This window comes from Oxyura jamaicensis, chromosome 5, assembly GCF_011077185.1.
Source record: "Oxyura jamaicensis isolate SHBP4307 breed ruddy duck chromosome 5, BPBGC_Ojam_1.0, whole genome shotgun sequence".
Taxonomy (NCBI): domain Eukaryota; kingdom Metazoa; phylum Chordata; class Aves; order Anseriformes; family Anatidae; genus Oxyura; species Oxyura jamaicensis.
This window is the reverse complement of record NC_048897.1, coordinates 58,695,037-58,714,245: the sequence shown is the minus strand read 5'-3', so window position 1 is coordinate 58,714,245 and position 19,209 is coordinate 58,695,037. Positions and strand designations below refer to the sequence as shown.

The window sequence follows — 19,209 nt, the reverse complement described above, 5'->3', positions numbered from 1 at the left end:
AGTGAAATATTTACATTAGCTAACGCCACCTAACTGTAGACAACCAGTTAACATCATACTAGGAACTCAGAATGTGTCCATCAGATCTAATGTCTCTAAAATTATGTCCAAGTTGTTCAAGATATTTCTTGTAATTTGTAGTCGCAAAGCTTCAGTGTGGCAGTATCTAGGAGATATATAACCATATGATGTGTATCTAATATAGTCTTAAAAAAAAAAAAAAAAAAGCCTGTATAGTTGCTCAGGAGAAAGGGACATCACATGAAGTTAATAATTCCATATATTTTGTGTGGTGGAATGATTAAATACTTCACAAAACAGTGATGAGTAGGAAATAGTTCCACATATGATTACCTCTCTACAGCCAAGTGCCCCCTTATGCACTGGGTCAGCAGTTCCCAGCTGATCTTGGTCCATACACACGGAGTCAAGCGGGCTCTGCAGAGAGCTCTGCACAGCCACATCCCAGCACCTCCTCTCAGGCTAAGGAGCACTTTCTTGGCACAGACATGCAAACGGCAGAACTTTGCCTGCAGGCTGCACAGCTGTTGCCAATGAAGCTATGGTCATTTGCAGGCAAAGCAAAGAAGTTTTGAATTGAAATTCTGGTAGGTTTGAATTGAATTTTTAAGTTGGCCCCAATACTCTCAGCATCCAGTCCTATGCTAATCTGTATCTGGCAGGAGGGTATCTTTAAATAACAGCTCTTGGTTTTAATTTGATAAAGAATGCCAGACTTCAGCTCTACCATGCCTTCCCTTCTCTGTATCAACTCTTCCTGCCCTCCATCCCACCCGTTCCCCCGCTGGGTGCGTGGGAGAGCAGCAGCAGAAGAGGAAAGCCATTGCAGAGGATGGCAGAGCTACTGCTGTAGGCAGGCCTTCAGTAGCAGCATTAAGAAAGCAAAGATTTCCCCTTGGAGAACCAAAATTCTTCTTCAAGACAATTTCTGATGACCATAAACTCTCAAGATACTGTCTATATAGTGCCTAGAGGAACGGGGCCTGTGATGATACATAGGAGCAGATCACACCAAGTTCTAGCATTGCCATGTCAAACTACTAACTTTGTTACGTTGCAGTGTTGCATACAGGCCCCATTCAAGATCACGGCTTCATTTTGCAGTTGTCAGATCTGGAAAAAACACTATTTTACATCCAAATACCCAACAGCCTAAGTAGACAGCAAAGAGAAAATGGAAATAACCTCCATTTTTTGTTTAGGATATGAAGCTATTAGAGAGTGTCCAAAGGAGGGCAACAAAGATGGTGAAGGGTCTACAGGGCAAGACATATGAGGAGCAGCTGAGGCCCCTGGGTTTGCTCAGCCCAGAGCAGAGCAGGCTGAGGGGAGGCCTCATGGGGCCTGCAGCTCCCTCACGAGAGGAGCGAAGGGGCAGGCTCTGAGCTCTGCTCTCTGGGGACAGCGACAGGACCCGAGGGAACGGCATGGAGCTGGGACAGGGGAGGGTCAGGATGGGGGTTAGGGAGAGGTTCTGCACTGAGAGGTGGTTGGGCACTAGGACAGGCTCCCCAGGGCACTGGTCACAGCACCGAGCCTGCCAGAGCTCAAGAAGCATTTGGACAACGCTCTCTGGTCATAACCATAGTCCACTGTGCTGCAGTGTCTTTGATCTAAAGGCTTCAGAGTACTCCAGTCAGTCAGTATCAGAACTGAAGTAAACAGAAAGAAAGACAAAAAAGTGCAAAGCAAAGCAAAATTTGCTTCAAATTCCAGGCAAAATTTAAAAAAGTCAGTCTCAAACACTCAAACTTAGCGGATTTCTGCGCCAAACCACACACTATCCTACAGGTAATTTATCTCAGTACATGCAGTGAAATACATTAAGGCACAAGTTTGTAAGAAAACATGCAGAACCAATTGTGAAAGTTTTGTCATGGAAACGTTACTCAGCTCTTTAGGCCCTCTCTTCTGTGAGCTGTGCACTTACATGAAGCTGACTGCACGGTTACATATTAAAGGTGCCATAGATGAAGAAGTGAAAGTTATGTTCTGACACTGCAAAAGGTATTTAGAACATGAACGGAATTATAACTTCATTTGATGTCTACAGCACTCTCTGGTGTAATAGAGCAATGGTCTTAATGCATCCATATCACACAAGTACAGATGAGGGTTATTCTGGTTTTGTTAAGAAACTAATCCCAAGCTTTAATTGTTTCTGTACATATATTTCCAACACCTGCACACAAGACATTCATGTTGAATTTAATATGGCCAAAGTAAGAATTTCTCACCTCTCTGGTCCACCCTGCATGCAGCTTCACTTCAGCTATACTCCACGGACACCGTATCTTCATACAAGTGTATCGTGCAGACATTTTGGGTAACTTTTTCACAGTGAATCGATAGCAAAATCCTCTGCTCATTGCATAGCTGAAAATTTGGAAAAAATATTATTAGAATTCAGGAGCCTAAGAGAAGGAAAATGTCTGTCCTTACTAATACAATCTTTAGCTTCAGAAAAACTTTTGTCGTTATTTTACTTGCCCGCCCAGAAAACAATTGTCCAGAACCCACTCTGCAACTACCCCAGTGTCTGAATAGTTGAAGCCATCCTATCCCTGACAGAGGGGAATACATTGTTATGATGACTCCAGCGTGACATTAGGAACTTACCATATCAATGCAATTTACTGAGCTAGAGCTGATCTCCTTTTAAAGAAGCATTGTGGAATTATCTATTTTTACGTTATCAGTTATGCTTTCTGAAGGCACTGCTCTTTTCTCAGGGCTTCATTTTTCATCCCTTCTGTCACTGTAACCTAAATAACCTGTATTTCTTGTGGAACACATTGGTTCTAACGTCAGAAGTGTGCTGAGCACTGTAATTCCAGTGCCAATGCTCAGTGGGAGCTGGGGACTCTTGGCAGTTCTTCTCACAGGCCCATTATGCTGCCTAACATATAGCTGTAGACTGTGAACTTCAGTGGTTTTCTTCTGCGGATAGCAAAGCATTGTTAAAGCCACAGGTAGGCAGTCACTGTGGTGGTTCTTCAATTCACAGCAAAGAGAATTCTCTGACCAAATGCCTTTGAACATTAAAGAAAAAAAATAATATGACTCTACTGATTTTAGTGTCATAAAGCCTTTGACCCTCTCTGTAAGACCAAGAGCAGACAACAATGTAACTGAACAGAGTCTGGGTCTTTTTCAGCTCAGACAGCTTTGATGTTTGTATGCATTTGATGTATTTAAGTATATTTAAAAGGCAGAGGATAAGGTAACAGGGAGATGTTTTTTCTTTCCTCCTTGTACTTAGCTTTCCTAGCTTTTAAAACTCCAGAATCCCTCTCTCCTAATAGCAAATGAGGTAATGATTGCATCTGAACGTCACTGAAGATGGAGGCTGGTCCTCTGGGCCTAATGCAGAAATTTTAACAGCTCAAAATAACAGGAATAACACTCAGTTCTTCTCATTCAACTTAAAATACATTTGCCTGAAGTTCCCTTTGTGTTGAAAGAAGAGTTAGGCAGCCTAAGAGAGTAATTCAGTGATTTATGACCTGAATTGCCCGCCAGAGGTGGCTTTCTCGATAACTTATCTCAGGTGACTGCAGCTCTGACTTAAGATCCTCGGTTAAGTGCCTGTATTTAGGTGGAAGCAATTTGGATCTATTCCTTGCCCCTCGTGTGGCATTTCTGCAATCTCCTGGCTATACAATGTAATTGTTTGTTGTACAATTATTCACCTGTCATTTCCTGTAGAGATACAATCAGTGGGTGTCACTTGTACTGTGGTGCTTGCTTACGTTAGAATTTGAGTAAGAATAAAATTCTCTATACCGAGTCAATTGAAAGCAAAAAGGAAAAGCAATGAATTCAGGCACAAAGCTTTGGGTTACCTTCTTTTTTTGTCCACATCCATGCCAGGTCTATGATGGCTGAAGAGTTTTGCCATCCAGTTACTTAAATGGCAGTGAGCAGTAGCCACAGCCTAGCCCCTCGTGAGGAAGGTTTGAACAAAGCCCCAGAGCAGTGCAGCAGTATGGTAAGGTATTTAATGGGAAAATAGAAGATCTGCTCCTTGCAGGTCTGGACTGGCTTTTGTCCTGTCAGCAGAGAAGTCTGAGGGATTTCCTTCAAAACTGTTGTTCTTTTGCTGTCAGTCCCCAAAGCAGACACTTAAATGCTTTTCTCTGGCACTATGTAAGACACATACACAAAAAAATCACCTTACACAGTCCCATGTGGACAACTGTGAAGGGGCAGGGCTACACTTAGCTGAAAAATAATCGCAGGATTAATAAATCTTAGGACTTTTCATGCCTTAACTTAATGAGCACGAGACACTTTTAGAGATGGGTAAACAGATAGAGGCACTCCAGCCAAGTCAGATCAGCCGCTGCCAATCCTCCAGCACATCTTTAAGTGAAGGAAACCATCTTTCTCAAGCATCCTTTCACACCACGTGCCTGCCACTGTAGCTCCCGTGCCATCCACTGCAGAGTGAATTCCTGGAATATCAAAGAGGTACTCTTGGCATCTCTCCCTTCTGCTGGATTAAGTATGAATGATGCTTGTAGGACAGATACAACAATAGTCACCTTTACTGCAACAGCACTAGATAAATGGGATGATTTACCCATTACTACAAAAGGCCAGGGCAAAAAGGGTCTAGGGTATGAGGTGACAGCTCTGTGCCCAGCCCACTAGCTTATATCCCTCTTACTCTGTACTTGATGGATATTTTCTCCGAACTTTGGCTATTTGCTTGTCTGTTTATAAGCGCAAAGCCAAAATAAGAAGCAATTCACCATTCCCACTGTCATTGTTCTTTGTGTTCATCCATGCTCCATGTCTCAGACACCTTCCATACTGTACAGATCATCATACTGTATCCCTCGGTCAGAGCGGTAACGTAAGGCTGCAGCATGACTCACCCGACTGCATTTTCCTGCAACCTCTACCTGACCTGTCAAGGACCCGCCACGCTCCACAGAATCTGATGTTAGTGGGATCTCAGAAGGCCAGGATGAGTATAAGTGAAACCCCAGAAGCGTCAGGATAAAACTAGGAGGGATCTTCCAGAGCTCTTTGCAATGTAGCACTCCCAGGAGCAACAGTTCTCAGCACTGCACTAACCACCTATTCACTAATACCTGTAGAGGCGATAATATACTGGATCGACTTAATTAGAGCTCCTGTATTTCCTCTAGAGGTACCAGTAGGTAGGCAGCCAACATACGGTCACCTCACTTCAAGAAGTAGTGCCTCTCAAAGGTGATATTCTCTGGGAGTGATGTTACTATGTTGGCCAGTTAGTTCTGGGAGAGGCGGTCACCACCGTCACTGGAGTGCCTTTACGGGGGAACACGGCTTCCTGGAGGAACCCAGGTCAACACGGTGGTGAGTAAATGTTGAAGAGGTAGGTTGGGTCGGAAGGCCTCTGCATATTCATGTAGCATACTAAATTCTGCTCTCGTTTGTGCCAGCATCAAGTCCATCAGTGTGAAATCTACTCAGAAGACCTTCGTAGCAACTTTCAAAGTATGCAGTAATATAAACAACAGGAAATTTTTATAAAGATACCTAGATCTAACAACAATTTTTAAATTATTATTTTAATGGCCTTAGAATATTGGGATAACTAAAACTGAGTTGTTATATAGGAATCTGTTAATTCTTTTACATGTTCTTCACATTTTCTCTCTCTTTTTCTCTTTCTCTCTTTCACTCTGTTTGTTAACATTTATTTGTTATTACTGTACGTTGCTTGCAACTTGTGTATGTTACAGACTGTCACTTTTTATTCTGTGAAGTTTTTCTCCAATTTCCATCAACCTGAGCTCCATGTTGGGCAGCCGAGGAGATTACAATACAGTTATTTAATGCAAAAGAACAAGGAATGTCACAGACTATAGGTAACTTCATTGAGGTTGTGACACAAAACCTGATGCAAGGTATTAATGCAAAGAGTAAGTACTTGGTATGACAATAGAGCTACTTAGTTAAATCACTTTTTTTTTTTTTTCTCTTTTTTTATTATTTTTTTTTTCCAGATAGTCTGCATGGAAAAAAACATAATTTTTTATTACTCTCCAGCAGAAAAATTCCCAAGCCTACCAATTTAGGATTTTTTTCACTGCCATTTTGAAAACCAGTGATGCCCGTATTGATGAATCATGACTCATTTTCAGAGGCTTAAATCCATATCGCCTATGCTGTTCTCTATGCTATACTTCCTTCCATATTGTCCAAGCCATCATTTCATCATCCTTTGTCTGTGGTTGAATACATCTTCTCCATAATTCTTTTTTATAACTTAATGAAGTTATATCCCTTTCACTCTAAGGACCTGCTTTAACAACAACAGCAGTGAGCCCCTACCCATGGGATCCATGCTTCTTAATCCTGCATGAAGCTCTGGAGCCCATAAAAATTGATTTCTGTAGCCAAAGATGGTCTGGCACACAAGCTTAATTGTTATTTTGCTGAATCAGGTCCTGACCAAGGTATTTTGTTACAATCTACCCCATTCACCCAACAATACTTTGAAAGAATGGTACAAAATAGCTGATAGACATCTCTGATCATTTTCTAGAGGGAGAACATGAAGTTTACTGCTTCTAAACATCTTCTTAATTGCTAGTAAATTCTACATTAACTCAGAAATCACTATAGCCATGTGCTAATTCAAGACAAAGCTTATTTTTCTCAGTCTGCAGTTTCTTTTCTTCCCAATTAGCTATTATGTCCTAAGCCTCCTTTAAAAAGTGAAGAAGCACAGCAGAGTTTAGATGAAGTCTAGTATAAAAATAAAAAGGATTTATACTGATGCAATTGATGAGTGGCCAATGAATACGAATGGCCAGTAAACACCACCCAGGCAACCATAAGAAAAACAATTTGATATAACTGGTGTGAAATTTAAGTTAAGGAGACTCGAGAGAATAGGGGATTGAACTGTAAACACCAACTTTCTACGCAACATCTCAGAGAGAAATGGAGGGCTATAAAGTCAATGGGGACTTTCAGATGCTGAGCAGCTCTTAACCTCCACAGATCAGAGGAAATGTCTTTAGATACTTGGATTCACACCCTTATCTTCATCATAATCATTTGCTCGGCACTAGAAGTATCAGACAAAAGCAATGCTGCAAAAAGCAATGCAAAATCTTTGCATTTTCTCTAGAAAAAAGACAGATGGGAAATGGTCTGTCCTCCACCAGCAACTACAGCAGCCCTGCGAGTACTTCACTTTGCACTTCCAGCTAAACGTCTTGTAGCTGAGAAAAGCCAGAGCCCAGCAGTTCTCCACCGTCACCTTGGCCGTGCCACCTCTGTTCTTGTATCATTCTATCAGTAGCCTTAGGGACAGAGAAAACCATCCTGCCAAGAAAGTTTGCCATTGCCAGCACACAGTATGACATGGCTGATGTTTGCCACATTAACAGCCCTTTTATATCATGAGAAAACTGAGAGGAGAGGGAAAAACAAGCGAGTGATTGACTTATTAAATGGACAGCATACCCTTACTTGCAGCAGGGTTCCAGGTGCGTTAAAGGTCTCTGCCGTGAGGGACCTCAAGGACATCCCTCTTCATGAGAGACTTCAGGCAGCTACTGAATGTTAGGAGCCATGCAGAGTGACAGGGGTTGAAAATAAGCAGAGACCCTCAAGCTGTGAATGAGAACCAAAACGCACACAGTCAGGAGCAGGACTAACCACGGAGTGTAATAATGGCAAAGTCAAGGCTGGGGTCAGGGTTATAAGAGCACAGCTGAGATCTAAACAAGCTGTAGGTTCATTTTTAGCTGTACATGGGATGGTGGCATGGAGTTTAACTGTAGTTAGACATGGTCTCCCTAGTAGAAATACCTTCACCTTTCAAGCAACTTCCTCTCTCAGTTCTGTCCCTGTTTTTGCACTCAGCTGCTCCTACCTCCTTCCTGCTGGTCAACCCCTTCTCTTGGGGCAGGAGTGCAGACCCTTGCAGTCCTCTGAGTCTCTGTGGGATGGCAAACAGCTTCTCAGGGAAGCTGTAAGTGCTCAGCCTTGGTCCTTGTCTCTTTCGATCCTTAAACAAGGGTGGCTGGGAGGAAGAAAGTCTGTTTCTTTCTGGAAGAGATTGCCAGTGACCTAATGGGACCAAAGAAAACAGACCTTTGTTTGCTATTTGCTGTGTTTCTGATGTGAGGGTGAGAAGGCCCCATCTTCTTTAGTACAATGCCAATGAACCTGGTGCAGATCATGTAGCCAGTTAAGTAAAGCCAGAAAAGTCACTAGGACAGTCTGCAACTGCTCGCTAGTAACTGATGCAATGACAAAAGACAAGAGTCGTGCAGCATGCGGACAGTCTCTACTGCGCTTCTCCACGATAAGCAGAGTACACCGATGCAAAATCCAGAAGTTATCAGAAGTGGTGTTGTTTTTCAGAATACCCCCAATTTTAAACTGCCTGCTTGAGAACACCCAAGGCATTTTAATCATACTTTCCTGCAAGTGGAGGTAAAGAAAACAGGAAGGAAGATTAAAAGCAAAAACAAACAAACAAACAAAAATCGATCAAGTGGAAACCACACAAATGAGGTAGTTGTGAAATGAACTGCTCACCTGGGAGATCTGCTGGACTCTTTTTTTTCAGCCTCTCAGACAAAACTCTGCAGGAGAATGCTTCAAACTGGTGCAGTTATCCAGGTGTTCACAGGTAGTATGACTGTGGAGATGAGGTGCCATGCTGGGGGTCAGAAGATTTTGTGAATAACCTCTTAGACAGCAGTGGGCTAGTTACTTCACAGGGTAGTTTTACCCATCTGTAAAACAGGGATGATAACATCAGCTGTTCTTCGTGAAACAGCGTGCAATCTGAAGAAAAACGCTATAAAAGCCCAGTTGAGATTCTGCTAGCTGGACAGAAAGACTCTTAGGAATTTGGTGTCAAGCCTGAGAAGTTTGAAGCGCCTAGAAGTTGTCATTGGTATGACTGTGCTGGTAGTCACCAGACAATAATTGTTTTGGTAGTTTTGCTTTAGCTGGAGTTCTCCCAAAGCCAAGGTCAGTCTTCAAAAGAGCAAACACGCAAACGGAAATTTAAGGAAGCAGCCAAATAACATAATTTCACTCTATCTTTAGACCTCATTCCTTAAATTGTTTGGCATGTAGATCTGCTAATGAAAAGAATGGAAACCTCTCACTGTTGACTGATGATGTCAGTGATGTTTTCTTTATTTCCATAACAAACTGTTTACTTGTTAAATATTATATGATTCTTGAAATTCACCTTCTCAGAATTAGGTGCTGCAGACAGGGGTTTGGAACACAACCCCTCTACTTAACACCTACCAGCTGCCAGCAACAGATGCCGTCTGCTGTGCTGGTAATTTCTCTGCTTCCTAAATATTCTGCAAAATCATCGCTGAGCATTAGCGGGGCTACCCAGAACGTGATTCCTGGGGCATAGCCCGTGCGTGGAATAGTCAAGGGACAGTTCAGTGATTTGTCCACATCTTCAGCTACTCAATTCTCTTTCTATCAAATAGAAATACAATTGTAAAGTTGTGGATTTTCAACAACAGACAGAGAGAAAAAATCATCCATGTTAAAGAACCCTGAGGAGGCTGCACAAACAAGTTACAGCTCAGGTTGCTAGGGGTGCGTAACACAGCTTAAGAAATAAATTCCGATAAGGTCAACTTTCCTGTCATTCGACCACAATGGAGCCTGCAAGCTGCTTCCAAAAGGACCGATGGCTGTTATTAGAGAGCAGCCTGACCCGCAACCACCCTGCTCAGACGTGTTTTGAGCTCCAGAAGCAGACCCGCGCCCCTTCCATCACTCAGCTTAGTCTGCAAACCCAGGCTCAAGTGTAGCAGTGGGAATCTCAGAGACGGCAGTGCCCAGCTGTGCTGCCACAGCTGCCTCTCTCATGTCAGGACCAGAGCCATCTGCTTGGAGCAGCCAAGGCTTATGAAGAAGCCCAGTTCTTTGCTCATCCCCGTAAGGCCAGCAATTCTCCCCAAAGCCAGCTCCGTGGTTTTGAAAACAACAGCTCAGTACCTGCGATGTGGTTTCCATGGCAGCCGTGCCAGGGTTTTGTGCCAAGAGTGGTTTTGAATTGCACTCTTACAAGCAGAAAGCAATTGCAATTCACTGCAACCTTACATGTTCAGTACATTTTTTTTTTTTAAATTAGCCTCTACAAACATTGAAATGCACCCATAGCTTTTATATACGTATATAGATATATATATATTATTATTTTTTTAGGGTTTCGGGGGAAATAATTGGCTAATTCTACACAGAGGAACAAGGAGGCAGAGGTCAGATTTGCAGAAAAGAGCGTTTTGGTAGTGACAAACCAGTGATCACTACATACAAATACAGACGTAGCATGCAATTGCCCGTGCAGAGATAGGTGTGTAGTACGTGTCATATGCATCTTCGTGTGTGCGCATGCGTGCAAAGCAACAACTATAATCAGTATCATGTAGCATTCAGAACAAAATAGTACATAGAGCGAGAAGAGGCACTGAAATTAACTTTATCCGTTGACTTGGTCTTTCCTTAAAGACTTACTTGCAGGACCACCCATTGCCTTACAGTGTCTAGGTAATAAGCATTGTGCAACCGAGGTGTAGGATGCTGCCCACAGTTAATGTGTCTCAGCATTTGTGAAACTCCAGAAAGCACATTTTGACTGTTTTTTCCTCCCTTCAACCAAAACACTCACGCTGAGCTGTGCCATATTTCGAGTATATTCTCAATATACTAATTTGCACTTTAAAGCCCTAAAATAAATCCTACACTAAATAGCACTTTAAGTTGTTTTTATAAACATCAAGCAAGTCACACAGAGAAAACATGCTATTCTCAGTCTATCCTCATGGGAATGTGTGGAGCAAAATGGGCAAATCTGACAAGCTATTTTTATTATTTACAGCCGAGAGTAAATTTTACTCCATCTATTTTCCAAATTCATGGCCTGCTGTAGTGTTTTCTATATGTAGTGTCCTGTGCTGGCATTGCAAATACCATGTGTGTTTCAGAAGAGAACACCAGAAAATTGATTTCTTAATTTATTATTATAATTCTTTTTAAATCCACGTTCTGCTGTCTTGTTCCCATACGTCACGTACTCCGTGTGTCTGAAACGTGTACAGCCATTCTGCACGACCGATACCGGGAACAATACGAAACGCCCCGGGTAAATTCGGGGAGGGGAAGAGCAGGAATTTTCCCCTCAGGGAGTATTGCACGAAGGGATAAATCAGCACAGACAGAATATACTCAAATACTAAACCGCAACTCACAGCCCACTGCCTCTCCAAAGCTCCGAGCAACAGTAGGCTTCATGATAAGCAGGTCATTCATGCACCATCCGATGTCATGCAAAAACATGATCCAACTTCTAACCGCGGTCTTCTGCTCGCAGGACTAGGACCAATGCACGCCCGTTTCTGAAACTGCCCCTCTATGCGGAAGTACAGGCGGCTGCTGTCACACCTAACATGATCACGTTTTGTTTCTTCTTCCACTTAACAGCCTTTATTTTATTTTGGTGCAGTGCACACAAACGCAGTGTCTAGGACAGATGTGCTACCTTTTATAGTGTCGCTATAGAACTCGTTAGCTGTGAACCCTTAATTTGCAGCTGGAACTAATAAACAGTGCATAGTGTTTCAATAGCCTTCTGCTTATATGTTTGAAGATTCGAAACTGAATGGTGAGGTGGCCAAGGCGGCGCTGGCAAACGAAGACTGTCCCCACATAGACCAGGCTATTACGCCTGATGAGGGCCTGCCCTTTACCCGCTCTGGCACTCGGGAGAGATATGGACCCTGCTTCCTCTTATCAACCGGGGAATATCCCTGCCCGCCTGATGGAGGAATAAGAAAGGGTATGTAGCTGGGGGTCCTGGAACCTGTAGTTAGCAACCGTTGACAACAAATAAGAGAAAGTCAGCTGTAGCACGCAATAGTGCGCTTGCTGTAGAGATGCACGTTTGGGCTGGAAACCACCACCTGATGTCTGCATTTGGAGTTTCTAACCTATTTCTTTCAGAAAGAAAAGCCTGAGGAGCTGTAACTACCCCATACAGCTGTGCTAGGCAGTTAAGTCTTCCGCCCTAGCTGGTGCGGTGAGCTTTAGTGGAGGATGCTCTGCGATGTCCTTAAATTAGCCCATCCTCCAAGGAGAGGCCAATTACCATTTGACAGCGATGAAGGTTTGCCACTTGGAAAGCTCATGTATTTTTCCAGTCTCCGAGGAGCATAGATTTGGAGGTGGCAGACAACAAAAGCTAAAAGAAAAAAAAAAATCCTTAAGGAACATGAAATGATTGTTTGGCTGCCTTAACAGAGCACTAAAACAAATTATTTGGATATTCATACCTGTTTAGTTCAATAACGGAAGAGAAGCACACCAGAACATCTGTTAGCACAGGTGTCTTACGATTGGAAAATAATCCATCTAAAATCACTTTCATAAATAAATCATTACAAGTTAGTTTCTCAGACTTCTGACAGCTACAGATCTCTCAGAAGTAACTGCATTTTAGTTAGATAACAACCAGAATCATCTATTTAGTGATAAAAAGTCAAATCAAATGGGAAAAACCCTTCCCTCCTTAAAACAGGCTGTTCCGTTTAAGTAACTTACCCTGAGGAAACCATACACCCCCAAATTAAAATTGCATATATATGCATAGAAGTTGATACGGAATGGGGAAATTGGAAAAGATCTCTCTCTTCAAATCAGTGTTTATCACTGGTGTACTGTACATAGTATATGATATAGTCAATATTTTAAAACTGCAAAGATTGTACGATGCAACCATACGCTGAGTATGGAGTATAGAATTCCCACGTGCCATTGTATGATGGGCAATAGTTAGAGTAAATGCCAGTTATAGATAGCGTACGTATTTATAAGTTTAAAGCTTATCATCAACAAAGATATAGTTGGACCACAACACTTTCATATGAAAGTATAATCCTCTAAAATTTACCTTTGTAGCAAAGCGTTTTACTTGATTCTGTATTGGATAAGCATTGGCCGCGTTCATTCAGCCTGGGCGAGTTCGGGTGGTTCCAGTGGATCAGGGGAACACTCCAAATGGCACATCCTTTGGGATGAGGAATGTATGGTTTTCACAATGCACTGCAACCGCCTCCCGTTACTGAGTGAAACGGAGGCCGGTTGGCTAAAGAGTAATATACGTCAGCATATTGTTGGCCTGTTTGAAACACGTTGAGAGCATCTTAATTGTTGTTCCAACAGAATTTCATCCATAGTTCGTGCAACTCTCTGTACACTTGCTGAGCTGTTTATGTGCATGTCGGAAAAAGAAGGGTGGGGGGAAGGAAGGGAAACGATGCATGCAATTTTTTCTTTTTTTTCTTTCTTTTTTTTTTTTAATGCTGAGAACAAAGGAGTAGTATCTCTATAGCAACACAATAAATTCCATGGATTTTGCTACTTGCTACTTTTTCTTCCTTTTTTTTTTTTTTTGGTCTTTTCATCCTCCTCCAAAGCTACCAGAAACCTTAATTGTGCCTGAGGTCAAAATGCATGAGGTGGCAGGGAGAGGTACGCGTGAGTGTATGACTGAGACATCAAAAACCCCCTCCCATTGACTTTTTTTTAGGGTACAACCACATTGCTGCCTGTAGGATCAATTACAAAGCCTGACCATCCTTGAAAAATGATTATTTTTGTTTTGTTTTGTTTTTTAAACTTGTTCTTTTCTTCAACGGCCTACCGAGTCACGTTGCAAGCGATACTACTCTCGCATGTCGGTGCATGCAGATGCTACTGAACTGGCTACAATGTTGACCTCATTCTTAGTCCATTCTGTCATTGATCCAATGCTGTACTTTGCATTTTTCTTTTAAATGAAGGTTACGAAATGTCACGGAGCCTTAACAGCATAGCTGGCATAAGTGGAAAAGCGATAGGATTATCCTCAGTGTCTGCGCCCTACAGCTCTCCTAGTCCAGTGAGACGTTCTTGGTCTCCCATCCCATCTATTTTGTAGCATGGATCAGTAGCAGAGAATGGTCTAAAAAGCTTTATTTTCAATTAGCCTATGCTATGTTGCATATAATCCAGGTGACTAAGTCTGAAGATGCAATGTCTCACAGTAGCACCTGCTGGGAAGGGTGTTACTACTGACGCTAGGTGACAACACTCCTAAATAGCACTCAGATGACAATAGGCAGGCGTTTACATAGTACTGGTGGGCCATACACGCTGCATGGTATCAGTACGTAGGATGAAGGGGAGATGCACCAGATAGCTTCCTTCCTGGTGCATCGTGCTAGTATGTGCTTCTTGTGGCTAATGGCGGATCTACTGGCTCTGTTTGGAATGGGTTAGGCATATAGCCGATGCTGAAACATGCCAACGATGGAAGATTTTGCTTTTCTCAGGATATTTTTGAGCCATAGAAACCCTGCAGGAGTTTGAGCAAACAAGCACAGTAGGATGAAACTTTGCATGGGCGCCTATTTTAAGCTGAAAGCAATACTCAGACACACTGTAGAGAGGTCTCAGTCTGGCTGACTGCATGGAAAAAAAATCCTGTTGAAGAAGAATATGGCTGCCTCTGCATGTAGCTATTTCACCTTTTCCTCCTTCCTTTAAAACTAAGATGCCGAGCTTGATGTGAAAAGCACAGGGAAGAAGCTCAAGTACTGATTGTATTCTTTACATGCAGATCTTTGCAAAGAAAGTCCAGTCATTGCTAAATATATGCCAACAGAGGCAGTCAGAGTGACCTGACAAGGCGAGATGGAGATGAACAATGATGGCTAATAAACAGCTGTGTGGAACTGTGCAGGCATAGAAGACCTTCTCATTTGGACAAAGTTAACTCGCTCCATGCAGGTTTTACGGATGATTCTTCATGGTTCTGGAGTTGTACTAGAGATGCAGGCTTTTTCTACGGCCAAAATGTAACAAAACTGTAGAAGATCTTTTTTTTAAATCTATTTTTTTGTTCCATAGCATGAATTGCATGAAGACAAAAATAGAAAAAAAAAATAAAAAACAAGAAACACTGCAAATGTATGATTAAGGAGAAAAAAGCAAAGTTATATATTTTCTTTCAAAGCTCTTTACTTTTACATACATTGTTGTAGCTAAAAATGTAAAACATAAAACTGTACATTTCTTTGCTATGGATCGCTTCTTTTTGTATACGAGATACAGAGTAATGGTTTTAAAAAGTGCAATCAGGCAGTCATCGGTCATATTGACCACGCCTTCACAGTTCATCACACCGACATGGAAATCAAGAACTTTTAATCCAACTAGAAGTGTATAAAAATAAGAAACTTTTTCCTGTCTGTTTTTGTTGGCATGCTTGTGACACATGGGACCTTCCTTCGGACCTGACAGTAACAGCTGGTCTAGATTTAATTTTCCAGCTCTGGTTATGTTGTATTTTATTGATGTATAGATCCAACGTAAAGACCCTTCATAAATTGTTCATATTAAGTAATCAGTATGAATTTTAAACAAAAAAAGGTGTTATTTTAAAACTGGGACTTATAGTACAAAATCAGGAAGATACTCGAGTATAAATGGTCTCAAAGTTTAAGAAACAAGACAACAGCATTGTATGCAATTTAGTACTGAGTAAAATGCATGCACAATGTTATGCAAAACAATTCTAGCATGAAATAAATTTTGTATCATGGTTTCAGTGCCTGCTGTATAGTGTAAAGGGGAATCCTTTTCTGAAGCGATCAGGGGTTTCCAGAGACTTGCTTCTAAAATCTTGAATAAATACAGTGTTCTCAACAGAAACGTAGGAGAAGAGCTTGGTATTGCTTTGGTTCTACAATGCTAATTTGGGTTAGTAGATAATAAACGAAGCCTGCAAACACTTGATACAACCGATGTCTGAAGAATTCACACCATTAGCAATTTTAACAGGGAAGATTTAAAAACCCTATAATTATCTAGATATCTTCCTTTTCCCTCCTCAACAACAATAAAAGTTTGTCTTTTTAGCTGATTAAATGAATTCAGTTTTTCTTACTTCTTTGGGCCCCGTCCTTCACTTGTTCTTCACTGAGCCACAGCAGTCCTCCTGATACAAAACCCTGAAAGAAATCCAGGTGTTCGAGTCGTGTTTTATTTGCCACACGAAACATGCAGCAGTAAGAGCCAAGAAACACAGCAGGACAAACTCATTTTAGAACCTAGAAATGCCACCTATGAACTATGCGTCGACAGCATTTTGGTGAAGTACTTTCTGTAAGGAAGGATGCACCTTTATGCTCACATGAAGCACTCGAAAAGAGCTGGCAACCTTCTAAACAAAACCTATGGCATCTGGGACTGCTGATGAGAAAGAAAATGTGATGGAATAGCATCCCTAAGGTCTGGAGGAAGTAGAGATTAAAACAAACCAACAACACCGCAAAGAGGAAACACTTACGGCTCTGGTAAGTGCCAAATGACACACAGCAACGGCAAAAACCAAACCAATCCAAAACGAATGGCAGATGGACCTCGTCTTCCTAAAGCTACTCCAAAAGGAAATAGAGGAAGGAAGACCTCAAGCTGTGTTTTACGAACAGGAGAAAGGCTGATGAGCTAAACTTGAGCATAATTAGAAAGCTCCTTTGTAGTCCTTGATCTAGCAGTATGGACTTGATTTCTATGTCAGTCGACTATCCTTTCTCCCGAGGACTAGTTTACCCCCTGTCTCTACGCTGTTATTCTCAGACCATAAGTGGGCAATTTCTTACCTCCTGAGGCAAGATCCAGGTTAATCCAGGATCCAAAAGTTGTCTGCTGAACAACTTTTCCTCTTTTAGCACGTTAAGAATCCCCAAGCTGCTTTGCCACATTTTTTATTTAACGCGGTAACTCGGGGGGGCCAGTGTGAAGGCTGCTCAAATTGCCCATTACCATAATAAGGAGCAGTAAGGATTCAGCCTTGTAAATCCCACATAGGTCTTCCCCTTCTGCATCGCTTTGCATATAGATGAGCCTTCGCTATAATTAACAGGTTGGGTACACACGGCCTAAGGCAATTGTCATTCTGTTCTACTTTTTGCACTACCACATCTACCAGCCCCCGTTTTCATTCCAGTGCTCCTCAGCTTTTCCTGATTCGGGGTAACTGTGTCTTCAGGTGACTTCTGTAAACCCCTCAGAAGCAGAACAGCGCTTCCCATCCACTGCTCTTGAGGAGATGCTCTGCAGGTTAAGGTCCATCTGACCCCAGACGCAGCGCTGACAGCTGGAGGGCTTCAGGAGGAGCTGCTGCACCCAAGCCTGCCACTGCCCCCCCCCCCATGAGAAATGTAACGCAGCACCCCAGCTGCTTTATTACATAAAGAAGGTTTGCTGGGCTATTCTTAAAGCACGAATTCCTCCAAACCTGCCCTCTCCCATCACAGAGGGCATACGTTTTGATAAAAGAATTAAAACCATACCCGCGCGTGGCTAGATTCTGATCTCACGCTTGCAACAGTGCCACCAGCTGCTTCTGACTGCACCCCCCGGGAAGAGCAGAAGCACGCACAGCAGCTCAGCTGCCCCCTGCCCATTTCCCGCTGGGAACAAACACCCAGGTTTCCTCCTTCGGAAACTCAGCTCTCAGCCACGGCACCCTGTCGTGAGGCTGGTGCTCTGCGTGAAGCCCCTGGCGCTGACAGTGCTGTTTGGCTGGCTAACCTTGACGGCACACCCCAGGTACACCTTCCACACGTACAGCTCTGCGCTCCGGCTGCACCAAGGTACCTGTCTTCTGCCGGGCCTCCCTGGGTATGAAGCTGTCTCCACGAGCACCATTTTGGACAGCAAGGACCTGAGAAGCGTTTTCTGTTCTCTCCAGCAAAGACTCGAGCTAATACCACTGTGATAACAGTCAAGTGCAGCAGTCATTAATCTGGATAAAGTGATTTTTCACATAAATTGCCTTCTTTCTCCTTAAAGTTTCAGGGCCAGGAAGAAAATACATCACTGAAACAAATGGCTGCTGGGACAAACGAGCAGTCTGAAATGCAGAGAAGAGCAAGCAGGGCTAAGGCAAGGATGTTCGCAAGGAAACCGAGCGCGGAGCCGCTTGTGAAGATCCTGAAGCAAAACCAAGCGCAGTTATTAGCCTGCCACTCCGCACATCCCCTTCGTAGGTTCCAAACACAGCAGCCTATCACTCTGCTTTCCATATATATCCTGGAAGCAACTTGGGCTCACACAAGCTAACTTCACTTCATGCAAATGCGCTTCAATTATGCAGGTTATTTTTAAGTCGCCCATACATTGGAGCTTGGGCGTAAAATACCTGTCTGTTCAGAAGCCCCGAAGCCTCTGCACTCATCTAGGACTGTAGGTGCAACATTTCTCTCTCAAATGGGAAAATAAATGCTTATTTGTGATCAAGAGCAGTATTTGAATTCAAATTAAACTCCAGGTACAAAAATACATCCAGAACTGCATCTCTTGGCTTGCTTTGCTCATCTCTCAAAGCAAATGTTTCAAAACTAAGCACCCTGATCCACCCGTGGGGATCACGCGCTGCCTGCTTCAGGCGGACGAGGCCAGGTTTTCAACCCTCTGCGTTCACCCGAGCATTTAAAGAACTCCATCTGTACACAGGTCCAGACGCCTCCAGGAACCAAGTGGTAAAGACGAGCAGGAGACACGGCCCTAGCCCCAGCAAGGCAGCAGGCAGGCGGCGTGCTCTGCGGCGGTGCTGGCAGCGCAGGCGGTGGCCGGGGAAACCACAGCAGCAGTGAGAGAGCTGGGTGATGAGAAGGGTGCAGGGGGAGGCCAGAGGGCAGGCTGAGCACGGCGGGGGTGTCAGTTAACAGCCACCAGGGGCAGCGGGGAGGATGAGGAAAGCACCAAGAGAGGGAAGTAGCAGCAGCGAGGCTTGCTTAACACCGTCGAGGACCAGTGGCCTGAAACACAGAGCCCTGGCCTGGGACTCAGTGGGGAATTTGAGCCTTGGCTCTCCTGTAGACACGGTAGATGACCTTGGTTAGGACACGTCTATTTTTCGTGCCTCACCTCCTGTTTCTGTGACATTATCCCGTTTTTAAAGTGTTCTAAGGTCAAAAGATGAGAAGCGGTATTTAGGTGGGAACGGTTGTTGCGATCTCCATACGCAGAACCAAGGCACCAGGGGAGGGAAGCGCCTCTCCCTTATGTAAGAGACCCACGTCTCCTTGTCTGCAGAACACAGCGCTCTTACAGGAATCCCTTCTCTTTTGTACTTTAAAG

At 43.2% G+C, this 19,209-nt stretch overlaps 1 protein-coding gene across 4 annotated transcripts in view; it reads left to right on the top strand.

Moving 5' to 3' along the window:
- Nucleotides 1-19,209, top strand: part of KCNC1 (potassium voltage-gated channel subfamily C member 1) — a 120,643-nt gene that overhangs the window by 88,012 nt on the left and 13,422 nt on the right. Inside the window, exons 3-4 of one of the 4 annotated variants that reach the window (XM_035328777.1) lie at nucleotides 11,672-11,860; nucleotides 14,681-15,990. The exons of 1 other annotated variant lie outside the window; for it this stretch is intronic. In XM_035328777.1, coding sequence (XP_035184668.1) covers nucleotides 11,672-11,860; nucleotides 14,681-14,745 — 254 coding nt within the window. In that variant the 3' untranslated portion in view covers nucleotides 14,746-15,990. Of the gene's footprint in view, nucleotides 1-11,671; nucleotides 11,861-13,862; nucleotides 15,991-19,209 lie in introns of those variants that run through there. 2 more of the 4 variants (XM_035328776.1, XM_035328778.1) reach the window with 2 other exon arrangements.